Raw genomic sequence first — 14,896 nt, 5'->3', positions numbered from 1 at the left:
ATACAGCAATTCAGCATAAAGATATACAGCACCCAGGAGCACAAGAAGTAACACCTATACTTGGGCACAGGTAAGAGAGAGACTGAGGCCTTTCCATAGGGAAGACAGGGCAGGTGGTGATGATGTCATCACCGTGCTGCAGTTACACTGCCTTATCCCTAGCAACAGGAGGAGTGCCTGTGTCCATGGCAACGACCACAGCAGAGGAGAAGTGTGACACTTAGAAAGAAAACCTAATTTAGTATGTAAAACTTTATCTGCATGAAAAATCAGATAAGGGGGCTTATATTGCGAAGCAGAGATCTCAGAAACACTGTGAGCAGAGGCAATAGCCAATAAAAAGAGAACCATCCAAGATAACAATTTAATGCTCAAACGGAACCTGTTGCAAAACCCGAAGAACAAGATTTAGGCTCCAAGGAGGAGCCCCAGATCTAAACACAGATCTGATCCCAATCAGAGCCTTAACAAAGGATTGCACGTCTGGAAGCTCAGCCAGTCTCTTGTGCAATAAAATCGACAGGGCGGAAATCTGTCCCCTCATGGAACTAGCAGAAAGGTCCTTCTCCAGCCCATAATGGAGAAAAGATAAGATCCTGGCAACCTTAACTCTGTGCCAGAAAAAAACACGCTCTTCACACCAGAATTAGTAGGTCCTCCACACCTTGTGGTAGATATGCTGAGTAACTGGTTTACAAGCTTGAATAAGAGTATACGTGACACTCTCAGAGAAACCTCTCTTGGCTAAAACTAAGCGTTCAATCTCCATGCAGTCCACCTCAGAGAAACTAGATTTTGATGAACAAATGGACCTTGTATCAGCAGGTCTCTGTGACAAGCTTACTTCCACGGAGGAGATGAGGACGTCATCACTAGATCTGCGAACCACGTCAGATCCTGGTGCTTGGGATAAGAGAACTCTTTTCCAAGTATATCTTCCATCCATGTGATCGAAGAAGACTGAGAAGGAACTCAGAGAATTCTTCCGCAATCAAAATTATGGTGCAATGGCAATGGCTAGAAGAGCCCCCAGAACCTTCGTAAAGATTCTTGAAGCAGTAGCTAGGCCAAACGGAAGGGCAATGAACTGGAAGTGCTGGTCCAGAAATGCAAACCTAAGGAACTGAAAGTGTTCCCTGTGGATTGGAACATAAAGGTAGGCGTCCTTCAGATCTATAGTGGTCATAAACTGGCCTTCCTGAATTAAAGGAAGGATGGACCTTATCGTCTTCATCTTGAAGGAAGGGACACTGAGAAATTTGTGTATGCACTTTAGGTCCAGAATTAGGCGCAAAGTTCCCTCCTTCTTTGGGACCATGAAAAGGTTTGAATAAAACTCCTAAGGAGGATAAATCCCAAACATACCCTAGAAAGGCATCCCTCTTTTCTGGTCTGGTAGACAGATTCGAGAGAAGGAATCTGCCCCTTTACAGATGAGATTTAAAGCCTAATTTGTATCCCTGAGATACCACCTCCAGGACCCATGGATCCTGTACGTCCTTGAACCAGGCGTCTGAAAAAAGACTTGTTCTTCTTATCTTGTGGTAGGAAGGCGCCCTTGAAATAATGGAGTCCAGGGCTGGACCAAATAAAATCTTTCCCTTGAAGGGAAGAGAAAGGAGTCTGGACTTAGAAGTCATATCTGCAGACCAAGACTTCAACCAGAGCAGAGGGATAGGACGGCAAAGCCAGAGGCCTTTGCATTTAGGCAAATAATTTGCGTATTCGCATCACAGATAAAAGAATTAGCAATTCTCAGAGCTTTAATTCTGTCTTGAATATCCTTGAGGGGAGACTTCCCCTTAATGAGTTCCGACAAAGAGTCGCACCAGTAGGTAGCCGCTCCGGCAACCGTGGCAACTGCAGCCGCCGGTTGAAACTAAAATTCCATATGTTGAAACATCTATCTCAGAAAGGTTTCCATTTTTGTATCCGTCGGCTCTCTGAACGAAGAACTATTCTCAAGAGGTATAGTAATTCGTTTAGCAAGCGTAGAGATAGCACCATCCACCTTAGGAATGGACCCCCACAAATCCAGTTTGAGAGTTTGGGAACAACTTTTTAAAAGTAGAAGAGGCGGAAAAGGAAGAACCAATTCTTTCCCATTCGTTCTTAATAATGTTCGCCATCTTAACTGGCACAGGAAAAGTCAAAAGGAACTTTCCTGTCTTCATAAACTCTGTCTAATTTAGGTATCATAGGTTCTTCAGGCAGCGCGGCCTCTGGAACCTCTAACGTAGACGGAACCTCCATTAATAAAAAACGCAAGTGCTCAATTTTAAATCTATAGGACAGTTCCTCCGAAAGCAGGAGGCTTAGACGCTAAGGACTCCGACCCAGAAAGTTCACCCTCTGAAGCTGCAGTGGTTAACTCATCATCGGATAACTGGGATACCCTCTAGGCAATCCCAGCCGCGAGACCGACACATAGGTCCCAAAAGGGGAAAAGTATAAAACCTCAACTAGGCCCATTACACCCCTGAGGAACAACAATTTCAGGACCTACTCCCAGCCGGGCCAGCCCAAGCTTCAGTAGGTACGAAAACAGGGGAACAGAAGAACCTTCAGCCATTCCACAGAGCTCAGGACCCCCCCCCGAAACTCCATAAAGACAGTTGACAAGGCTGAAGACCCAGAAGAGTCTAGCAAAGGCCCATACCGACGCAGAGCCAGCAAGACTCCAGATAGAACAGAACAACTCAGAGAGCACGCCTCTCTCCAAATAGGTTAAATCCTCCTTTCCATCCCATGAATCTAGGAAAAGTCCTAAACAAGGCCTCCATAGGAGAACAAGCCCCCCCTAAGAAAAAGGGGGGCATTAGAGACAGAGCACCTGTCCACGAGGCACAAGGCCACAGGCTGAATAAGAGAGCTCCCTCCAACGCAGATGAACCTAGAAGGAATCCCCTGAAAACCTAGCGCACAGAAGGGTGCATTGGCTGCAGCGGTTATCATATAACCCTTCGCCTGCAGAACCGCAAAGCCATCAGGTTACTTCAGCAAACCGTTCATTAAGCATAGGCAAAGCCAATGATTAGTGGCACTCAGGGAATCTGGTCAAACGTGACCAGATCTACTAGCCAGACCAAAGGTCATAGCCCACAATTCCCGGAACAGGAGAAACTCGAACCCGCCCTAGATCCTGAAAAGACCGGTAAAAACCTGCAACGGGATCCACAAGGGAAAGCGCTGAGCAAAAAGCCCCAGCAACTGGAAGAACCAGGGCGATGACAGGTTCGAGCCCCCAATTGTTTAAGACAAACAATATCCCGGAAATTGAAACACCCCGTCTGACATAGAAAACAGACCCACAGGGAGATATTAATGTAATATCCAGGAGAACCCGGAGAACGAGAACACCTCGCAAGCCCTGACCCAAGGAAGAGACCACCCCATGACAAAGTGCAACGCTCCAAAGGAGCTAAGGCATCTCGAACCAGACACTAGAGCCCATAGGCGTTCAACTGCCACAAGACGTCCAACGCAAGGGAATACCACAAGGACAAGGTCACTATATAAGTTAGTCTCCACCTCACCATATGAGACAGATGAGTACCTGAAACCAAGGATGTGGAGCATCCCCAAATCCGGGAAAAATCCCAAGCAGAGTCCAAAAGAACTCTCTCAAAGGGAATTCAGGAGACCCAACTCATATGGAGGAACGGACAAAATCCAAAGGGTTTTAAAGAAGAGAACAACCCTCTCCCGAAGGGAACCCAGGGCCCCACAAGGTCTCACTGACAAGAGAACCACGGAAGGAACACGTTTAACAGGACAATTCCTAGAGCCTCCGAAAGGCCAAACCGCCTTAAACCAGCGGTAAGGAGGCGCTAAACCCTCAATCCTCCCACGTGAGAAAGAAGACTATAGGACCCGAGAGAATCTGAAGCAAAAGGAATGGCGCAGTGGAACGCCGCTGGCCCAGTCAACCCACTTGAAGGCTCAATAAGGACTGACACAATCCTTCCAGCCTCACGGACCCAAGAGTCCTCTTAGAATGATTAGCTGAACTTGTAAAATAAAAAAAAGAAACACAAATAACCAGCCAGGCAGAACAGGCCACGAGACAGAAGATCTGAACCCAAGCAGGACCAGCCTGCAACAGAGCCATAACTGTCAAGCTGCCTAAATCCTCCCTCAGAGGGGAAGATAATAACAGACAAAACATAGGACTTACATGTCTCTTAAAAACTTCTGCAGAAGTAAACAGCGAGAATTGATCCCAGAGATAGTTCCCGAAGGAAACATATAATCAAAATAAAAGTCATCCTAACCGAATAAAAGAAAATATAAGGCAGCCCCGTAGGCAAACGCCTAAGAAGAAAAAGGCATACCCTCAGGACCAGCCAAATGGAAAATCGACTATCAGAAATGAAATCAGCTCTCAACATACTATCCCACTCCCTCAAAAGCTCACAATCATCCAAAACCCACGTAGCCATAAATTTAGCTCTTTTGCCCCTGTTTCAGAGGACGAAGTTTCTGCCCTTAAACTATCCTCTCACCTCACTACCTGTCCCCTCGACCCCATTTTATTATCATCATCATCATCATGTATTTGTAGAGTGCCAACAGATTCCGCAGCCAACATACCCCATCCCCTCACAACTACTCCCCCTCCCTCCCTTCTACCCTTACCCCTATACTCACACACATCTTCAACCTCTCCCTCAGCACTGGTATAGCTCCCACATCTCTTAAACATGAATTAGTCACACCTATCCTCAAAAAACCTTCTCCCGTTCCACCCTCCCCATCCAACTACCGCCCTATTTCCCTACTACCTATTGCCTCAAAGCTTCTTGAAAAGCTAGTATATGCATGTCTATCCCATTTCCTTACATTAAACTCCCTCCTTAACCCACTGCAATCTGGATTTCACCCCCTTCACTCAGAGACCGCAATTGTTAAGGTTACCAACGACCTACTTACAGAAAAATCAAAAGGTCACTTCTCCCTGCTTATCCTCCTTGATCTGTCTGCAGCCTTTGATACTGTCGACCACCCTCTTTTGCTCCATACCCTCCAATCCTTCAGCATCTGTGACACAGCTCTCTCTTGGTTCTCTTCCTATCTGTCTAACCGTACCTTTAGTGTAGCCTTCTCTGGGGTATCCTCTGCCCCGTTACCTCTGTTGGGGTACCGCAAAGCTCTGTCCTCGGTCCCCTTCTCAAACTACACGTCCTAACTAGGTTCCTTAATAAAGTCACATGGGTTTCATTATCATTTGTATGCGACGATACCCAAATCTACCTCTCTGCACCAGAACCATCTCCTTCCTTGCTAACCCATGTCACTAACTCTCTCTCATATCTCATCTCGAATGTCCTCTCACTACCTCAAGCTAAATCTCTCCAAAACTGAGCTCTTTATTTTCCCCCCTTCTTCAAAAATCTCCACCCCCATGTCTCTATAACTGTTGATAACTCCATCATTACCCCAACCTCACATGCCCAATGTCTTGGGGTCACACTTGACTCAGATATTTCTTGGACAACTCACATTCAGTCCTTAACTAAAGCCTGTCGCTTCCACCTTAAAAACATTGCTAAAATTAGACATTTCCTTACACAAGACAACAAAGATTTTAATCCACTCTCATCCTTTCCTGTCTCGACATCTATCCTCTCTGGTCTCCCTAGCTGCCGCCTTGCTCCTTTACAATCCATAATGAATGCCTCGGTCAGGCTCAATCTTCCTTGCACGTCGCTTTTCATCTGCCGCAAACTCTCTGCCAATCCCTACACTGGTTTCCTCTTGTCTCCAGGATTAAACACCAAATTTTCACTCTGACACACTAAGCCCTCAATTGCATTGCTCCCCCTACATCTCAGACCTTGTCTCCAGATACTCTAACTCCCGTCCCCTTTACTCCGCTTATGATCTCCTAATTTCCTCCTCTCTTGTTCCCTCCTCACATTCCCAACTACAAGATTTCTCCAGACTGGCTCCCATCTTATGGAACTCTCTGCCTCGCTCCACAAGAATCTCCCCTAGTTTTAAAAGCTTCAAGTGCTTCCTTAAGTCTCTACTATTCAGGGACGCTTACAACCTACACTAACCTTCCTATCTCCACATGTAAGCCTATGAGCCCAGCTGTTTGTAGTTCACCTTCATAAGAGCCGACTACAACAGTGCAACACTCTGCAGGACCCTCTCTCCACATTTGATCCCTCTAATCATTTTTTATATACCACCTATGTCCATAGCTCTGCGGAACCTGTTGGTGCTCTACAAATACCTGATATTAAATAAAAAAATTAAAAAATCTTCCAACAAAAACTGGGAAGGATTTCAACAACCGACAATCAGGAGATTATGCCATCTCCACATATCTAATGAGGTGAACCATTCAAAGAAGAATACTGCGGATTCCCGTATCCGTTAAGGATAAGATACTCTAATAATTCAAAAACGTGTCTGAGTAAAACGCGAAGGCGCGCTATTCTGTAAAGAAAGGCACAAAACTCAGGGAAAGCTACACCCACAGGGAACTGTAGGCCGGGAGACCCAGGACAATCGGGCACGAGAACAAATGCAAATAAACGTCTGGGCTTTGTAGACTCATAAATAACCAAAAATATGTGAAAGCGAAAACGAGCTGCAACCTCCAGGGGGAATAAGCCTCCCTGCAAGGAGGGATAAACATAATCTGGGTTACCCCCGCATGTGTAATAGTAGGGAGTGGTATGGAACTTGCCTCTTGGAGGACAGAACCCCCTGGAGGTGGATGCCTCAGTGCACCCTTGATTCCCCGAACCCGAGGAACAAGGCGCTCTAATACGGCATATCGAACATAACTGATTGATCTGTGTCAACTGTGCCAATTCGCATTCTTCACAAGTCCAAGAATCTGAAATTTGAACAGTCAGCATCAGAATTCTCCATAACTGGATAGAGAATATAATAATATGGACTAAAGAAAAATCTAAACGGCACCTGACACCCACAATGGCTATGGGGCACTCACCACCTCCTAGAACCAGACACTAGCAGACCCAAATTTTTCAGTCGCCACACGGTCAGGAATGCGGAAATGGAAGACCAGAACGTAAACACGTCCAGTCACAAGGTGAACCGTACAGTCCAAAAAAAAAAGCGTGCCCAACAATAAGGTTGCGTCACTTCCAATGGCCCCTATGTTCTAAACCAATAGCCCAGTTAACACTACACATAAGCAGATTGAATCACATAAACATGATTTTAAAAAAAACCTTTTTAATAATCCCCCTCGGGAGACATTAACCCTTGATTCCAAGACCAAAGGAGCCTCACTGAGGCCCTATTTTTTATCTTAATAAAACCCGCAGGATAGTACCTTAAAGGAAACAAGCAAGATACAGTACATTCAGATGAAGTAACATGAAACTATCTTACCGGAATCTAGGCTGTGGAATAGGAACACGGCCCTTCAAGTGTGACGAATAGTAGCAGCGTCTCTGCCATGGAGAGAAGAAAGCAGACAGTGAAGCGAAGTTCAACAACGCCGATTGCTTGTGGAGGTGTTAATATGAGTTGGGATAGTTTCGCAGACACACTCTCCCTGCATCTCCGGACTCTAACTTTCATCCAGGCTCTCACTGAGTCTGACAGGATTACTTAAAACTCCCATCTCATGTCGAAGAGTACTACCCTCCATAAGAGACAAAACAAACTTCTGACACTTCTCTGCCAACCTCCTAGAACGAAAGGCAAAGAATGGCTGGGGGATGAGGGGAGTGGGAGGAGTATTTAAGCCTTTGCTGGGGTGTCTTTGCCTCCTCCTGGTGGCCAGGTTCTGATTTTCCAAAAGTAATGAATGCAGCTGTGGACTCTTTCCATTTATGAAGAAAAATGTTTTTTATTATAGAAAACGCACCTTTATACTCCCAATGGCTGGGGCACTCACCACCTCCTAGACCCAGACAATCAACAGAGGAAACCCTCTCCTCAGGTTCAAGTCTCAGCCGGAAAGGAAGAAATTTACATAGACTACACCCGGTCACATGGAGTGCAAGACAGTACTTTCCCTGTTATTACAAGTACAGTAAGTAATAGGAGCTGTGCAACACTTTCAAAAATTAAAGTGAAACTTAAAAGTGAAACCTTTTTGTTCAGCCACAAACACACAGTCTATCAGCCCAGGAAAAAAAATCACACAAAGCAGCCTGTAAATAATTAATATACTGATTAACACCAACTGTTCAATAAACCCCCTTCGGAGGATATTAACCCTGGATCCTATCAAGGTATAAAGGAGCCACACAGTGAACTTCTTATAACATTTTATGTGTAAAAATTGAAACGATCTTACCTCCAGGATCCATGCTGTGGAACAGAACACAGCCTCTCAAGTGTGACAGTCTTATAGCAGAGCTTCTGACATGCACTTTAGTGAGAGAAAGCAGGCAGTGCAACTTGTCAACACTGATTGCTTAGTAGCTGTTAGCAGTAGTCTGGATGGTTTCGCACAAATACTTTCCCTGCATCTCCAGACTCTAACTTTCATCATGACTACTTAAAACTCCAGTCCTATATCGAAGGGCAGATACCCTTTTTCAGGACTCTCTGAATATTCTGACACTTCTCTGCCACCTCCAAACTTCACGAAATGCAAAGAATGACTGGGGTAATAAGGAAGTGGGAGGGATATTTAAGCCTTTGGCTGGGGTATCTTTGCCTCCTCCTGGTGGACAGGTGTTATATTTCCCAACAGTAATGAATAAAGCCGTGGACTCTCCCTATCTTAGGAAGAAAATAGACTTTATTTATAATACAATATAGGTGATCTCACCTAGCTTGATATCACCATCCTGGGTTAGCAGCACATTTCCAGCTTTTAAATCCCGATGGATGATCTTGATGCTATGGATATAGATCAGGGCCTCCAACATCTGTCTGCAAATAGCTTGAATCTGGGGTTCTGTCAAACCACGGTCCAGTTCTGAAGGTAAAAAGGGTTAACTAATTAAAAGAGGATAATATAATACAGTAATGGGCAAAAGGAGGCACTGGGATAAAAAAAAAAAAAGAATGTCTTAAAGGTATAGAAAGGTAAAAAATTAAGGCCCAGACTTTTGCTGGAGCGCCAATTCCACTAGAAGTAAACTTTTTGCACACGTCAGGTTGCACTGGTATTATGAGTTGAAAGTAAAAAAAAAAACAGAATTTATGCTTACCTGATAAATTACTTTCTCCAACGGTGTGTCCAGTCCACAGCGTCATCCATAACTTGTGGGAATATTCTCCTCCCCAACAGGAAATGGCAAAGAGCACAGCAAAAGCTGTCCATATAGTCCCTCCTAGGCTCCGCCCACCCCAGTCATTCGACCGACGGACAGGAGAAAAAAACAGGAGAAACTATAGGGTACCGTGGTGACTGTAGTTAAAGAAAGAAATTCATCAAACCTGATTAAAAAACCAGGGCTGGCCGTGGACCGGACACACCGTTGGAGAAAGTAATTTATCAGGTAAGCATAAATTCTGTTTTCTCCAACATTGGTGTGTCCGGTCCACGGCGTCATCCATAACTTGTGGGAACCAATACCAAAGCTTTAGGACACGGATGAAGGGAGGGAGGCAATCAGGTTACCTAAACGGAAGGCACCACGGCTTGCAAAACCTTTCTCCCAAAAATAGCCTCCGAAGAAGCAAAAGTATCAAATTTGTAGAATTTGGCAAAAGTGTGCAGGGAAGACCAAGTCGCTGCCTTACATATCTGATCAATAGAAGCCTCGTTCTTGAAGGCCCATGTGGAAACCACAGCCCTAGTAGAGTGAGCTGTGATTTGTTCGGGAGGCTGCCGTCCGGCAGTCTCGTAAGCCAATCGGATGATGCTTTTCAGCCAAAAGGAAAGAGAGGTAGCAGTAGCTTTTTGACCTCTCCTCTTGCCAGAATAAACGACAAACAGATAAGACGTTTGTCTGAAAACCTTTGTTGCTTCTAAATAGAACTTTAAAGCATGTACTACATCTAAATTATGTAACAAACGTTCCTTCTTTGAAACTGGATTCGGACACAAAGAAGGCACAACTATTTCCTGGTTAATATTTTTGTTGGAAACAACCTTTGAAAGGAAACCAGGTTTAGTACGCAAAACAACCTTATCTGAATGGAACACCAGATAGGGCGGAATACACTGCAGAGCAGATAACTCAGAAACTCTTCTAGCAGAAGAAATAGCAACCAAAAACAGAACTTTCCAAGATAACATCTTGATATCTATGGAATGTAGAGGTTCAAACGGAACCCCTTGAAGAACTGAAAGAACTAAATTCAGACTCCAGGGAGGAGTCAAAGGTCTGTAAAAAGGCTTGATCCTGACCAAAGCCTGAACAAAAGCTTGAACATCTGGCACAGCTGCCAGTCGTTTGTGTAACAAGACAGATAAAGCAGAAATCTGTCCTTTTAGAGAACTCGCTGATAATCCCTTATCCAAACCTTCTTGGAGAAAGGAAAGGATCCTAGGAATTTTAATCTTACTCCATGAGAATCCCTTGGATTCACACCAACAGATATATTTTTTCATATTTTATGGTAAATTTTTCTAGTTACAGGTTTTCTGGCTTGAACCAGAGTATCTATGACAGAATCCGAAAACCCACGCTTAGATAAAATCAAGCGTTCAATTTCCAAGCCGTCAGCTGGAGAGAAACTAGATTTGGATGTTCGAATGGACCCTGTACTAGAAGATCCTGTCTCAAAGGTAGCTTCCATGGTGGAGCCGATGACATATTCACCAGGTCTGCATACCAAGTCCTGCGTGGCCACGCAGGAGCTATCAAAATCAAAGAGGCCCTCTCCTGTTTGATCCTGGCTATCAGCCTGGGAATGAGAGGAAACGGTGGAAACACATAAGCTAGGTTGAAGGTCCAAGGCGCTACTAATGCATCACTAGAGTCGCCTTGGGATCCCTGGATCTGGACCCGTAGCAAGGGACCTTGAAGTTCTGACGAGACGCCATTAGATCCATGTCTGGAATGCCCCATAATTGGGTCAACTGGGCAAATATCTCCGGGTGGAGTTCCCACTCCCCCGGATGGAATGTCTGACGACTCAGATAATCCGCCTCCCAGTTTTCCACTCCTGGGATGTGGATCGCAGATAGGTGGCAGGAGTGATCCTCCGCCCATTTTATGATTTTGGTCACTTCTCTCATCGCCAGGGAACTCCTTGTTCCCCCCTGTTGGTTGATGTAAGCAACAGTCGTCATGTTGTCTGATTGGAATCTTATGAATCTGGCCTTTGCTAGTTGAGGCCAAGCCCTGAGAGTATTGAATATCGCTCTCAGTTCCAGATGTTTATCGGGAGAAGAGACTCTTCCCGAGACCATAGACCCTGAGCTTTCAGGGAGTCCCAGACCGCGCCCCAGCCCACTAGACTGGCGTCGGTCGTGACAATGACAAGTCTGTAAAGTCCCCATTCCACTGTTTCAGCATGCACAGTTGTAATGGTCTTAGATGAATTCGCGCAAAAGGAACTATGTCCATTGCTGCAACCATCAACCCTACTACTTCCATGCACTGAGCTATGGAAGGACGTGGAACAGAGTGAAGAACTTGACAAGCGTTTAGAAGTTTTGACTTTCTGACATCTGTCAGGAAAATCTTCATTTCTAAAGAATCTATTATTGTCCCCAAGAAAGGAACTCTTGTCGACGGAGACAGGGAACTTTTTTCTATGTTCACCTTCCACCCGTGAGATCTGAGAAAGGCCAGAACGATGTCTGTGTGAGCCTTTGACAGAGACGACGCTTGTATCAGAATGTCGTCCAAATAAGGTGCCACTGCAATGCCCCTTGGTCTTAGAACCGCTAGAAGGGACCCGAGTACCTTTGTGAAAATCCTTGGAGCAGTGGCTAGCCCGAATGGGAGAGCCACAAACTGGTAATGTTTGTTCAGAAAGGCGAACCTTAGGAACTGATGATGATCTTTGTGGATAGGAATATGTAGATACGCATCCTTTAGATCCACGGTAGTCATAAATTGACCCTCCTGGATTGTAGGTAAGATCGTTCGAATAGTTTCCATTTTGAACGATGGCACTCTTAGAAATTTGTTTAGAATCTTTAAATCCAGAATTGGTCTGAAGGTTCCCTCTTTTTTGGGAACTACAAACAGATTTGAGTAAAACCCCAGTCCTTGTTTCACAGTTGGAACTGGGTGTATCACTCCCATTTTTAACAGGTCTTCTACACAATGTAAGAATGCCTGCCTCTTTATTTGTTTTGAAGATAAGTGAGACATGTGGAACCTTCCCCTTGGGGGTAGTTCCTTGAATTCCAGAAGATAACCCTGAGAAACTATTTCTAGTGCCCAAAGATCCTGAACATCTCTTGCCCAAGCCTGAGCGAAGAGAGAGAGTCTGCCCCCTACTAGATCAGGTCCCGGATCGGGGGCTACTCCTTCATGCTGTTTTGGTATCAGCAGCAGGCTTCTTGGCCTGCTTACCCTTGTTCCAGCCTTGCATCGGTTTCCAAGCTGGTTTGGTTTGTGAAGCATTGCCCTCTTGTCTAGAGGCTGCAGAGTTGGAGGCCGGTCCGTTCCTGAAATTGCGAAAGGAACGAAAATTAGACTTATTCTTGGCCTTGAAAGGCCTATCTTGTGGGAGGGCATGGCCCTTACCCCCAGTGATGTCTGAGATAATCTCTTTCAATTCTGGCCCAAAAAGGGTTTTGCCCTTGAAAGGGATATTAAGCAATTTTGTCTTGGAAGATACATCCGCTGACCAAGACTTTAGCCAGAGCACTCTGCGCGCCACAATTGCAAACCCTGAATTTTTCGCCGCTAATCTAGCTAACTGCAAAGCGGCATCTAAAATAAAGGAATTAGCTAACTTAAGTGCGTGAATTCTGTCCATAACCTCCTCATACGGAGTCTCTCTACTGAGCGACTTTTCTAGTTCCTCGAACCAGAACCACGCTGCTGTAGTGACAGGAATAATGCACGAAATAGGTTGCAGGAGGTAACCTTGCTGTACAAAAATCTTTTTAAGCAAACCCTCCAATTTTTTATCCATAGGATCTTTGAAAGCACAATTATCCTCGATAGGAATAGTAGTGCGCTTGGCTAGTGTAGAAACTGCCCCCTCGACCTTAGGGACTGTCTGCCATAAGTCCTTTCTGGGGTCGACCATAGGAAATAATTTCTTAAATATAGGAGGGGGGACAAAGGGTATACCGGGCTTTTCCCACTCCTTATTCACTATGTCCGCCACCCGCTTGGGTATAGGAAAAGCGTCGGGGTGCACCGGAACCTCTAGGAACTTGTCCATCTTGCACAATTTTTCTGGAATGACCAGGTTGTCACAATCATCCAGAGTAGAATGCACCTCCTTAAGCAGTGCGCGGAGATGCTCTAATTTAAATTTAAATGTCACAACATCAGGTTCTGCCTGTTGAGAAATTCTACCTGAATCAGAAATTTCCCCATCTGACAAAACCTCCCTCATGGCCACTTCAGATTGGTGTGAGGGTATGACAGAGTAATTATCATCAGCTCCCTCCTGCTCTACAGTGTTTAAAACAGAGCAATCGCGCTTTCTCTGAAATGCAGGCATTTTGGATAAAATATTTGCTATGGAGTTATCCATTACTGCCGTCAATTGTTGCATAGTAACAAGCATTGGCGCGCTAGAAGTACTAGGGGTCGCCTGCGCGGGCATAGCTGGTATAGACACAGAAGGAGATGATGTAGAACTATGTCTACTCCCTTCATCTGATGAATCATCTTGGGCAACATTACTATCTGTGGCAGTACTGTCCTTACCTTGTTTGGACGCTATGGCACAATTATCACACAATTTTGAAGGGGGAGACACATTGGCTTCCATACATACAGAACATAGTTTATCTGAAGGCACAGACATGTTAAACAGGCTTAAACTTGTCAATACAGTACAAAAAACGTTTTAAAATAAAAACGTTACTGTCTCTTTAAATTTTAAACAGGGCACACTTTTTTACTGAATATGTGAAAAACTATGAAGGAATTGTTCCACCACAGTGTCTTAAAGCACTCAAAGCATTGCACCCCAAATTTCAGACCTTTAACCCTTAAAATGACAAAACCGGAGCCGTTTATAGTTTTAACCCCTCTACAGTCCCAGCTACAGCCTTTGCTGCGACTTTACCAAACCCAGGGGGGTATACGATACCAAATGAAGCCTTCTAGGGACCTTTTCAACTACTTCCAGACCCATACACATACAGCTGCATGTCCTGCTCTCAAAAGTAACTGCGCATTAATGGCGCGAAAATGAGGCTCTGCCTACTACAAAGAAGGCCCTTCCTGACTGGGAAGGTTTCTAAGCCAGTGCCTGCCGTGAAAATAACTTCCCCAAAGTTATAAAGTGTGAATTTTAACCTCAAGCTGTATAAAATGCCCAAATAAAGCAATCGATCTAGCCCATAAAAGTGTCTACCAGTTTTATAGCCCATATTAAGCCCTTTATTCTGTTTGAGACTAAGAAAATGGCTTACCGGTCCCCATGAGGGGAAAAATGACAGCCTTCCAGCATTACACAGTCTTGTTAGAAAAATGTCTAGTCATACCTTAAGCAGAGAAGTCTGCTAACTGTTTCCCCCAACTGAAGTTATCTCATCTCAACAGTCCTATGTGGAAACAGCAAACTATTTTAGTTACTGCTGCTAAAATCATATTCCTCTCACAAACAGAACTCTTCATCCTTTTCTGTTTCAGAGTAAATAGTACATACCAGCACTATTTTAAAATAACAAACTCTTGATAGTAGAATAAAAAACTACAACTAAACACCACATACTCTTCACCATCTCCGTGGAGATGTTGCCTGTGCAACGGCAAAGAGAATGACTGGGGTGGGCGGAGCCTAGGAGGGACTATATGGACAGTTTTTGCTGTGCTCTTTGCCATTTCCTGTTGGGGAGGAGAATATTCCC

At 44.8% G+C, this 14,896-nt stretch overlaps 1 protein-coding gene across 1 annotated transcript in view; it reads right to left on the bottom strand.

Annotated features, from left to right (window-relative positions):
• STK10 (serine/threonine kinase 10) overlaps nucleotides 1–14,896 on the bottom strand; it is a 493,300-nt gene that overhangs the window by 289,915 nt on the left and 188,489 nt on the right. The window contains exon 4 of the mRNA XM_053717126.1: nucleotides 8,774–8,923. Coding sequence (XP_053573101.1) covers nucleotides 8,774–8,923 — 150 coding nt within the window. The remainder of the gene's footprint in view (nucleotides 1–8,773; nucleotides 8,924–14,896) is intronic.

This window comes from Bombina bombina, chromosome 6 (genome assembly GCF_027579735.1).
Source record: "Bombina bombina isolate aBomBom1 chromosome 6, aBomBom1.pri, whole genome shotgun sequence".
In the NCBI taxonomy this organism is placed as follows: Eukaryota; Metazoa; Chordata; class Amphibia; order Anura; family Bombinatoridae; genus Bombina; species Bombina bombina.
This window is presented reverse-complemented; position numbering and strand designations above follow the sequence as displayed.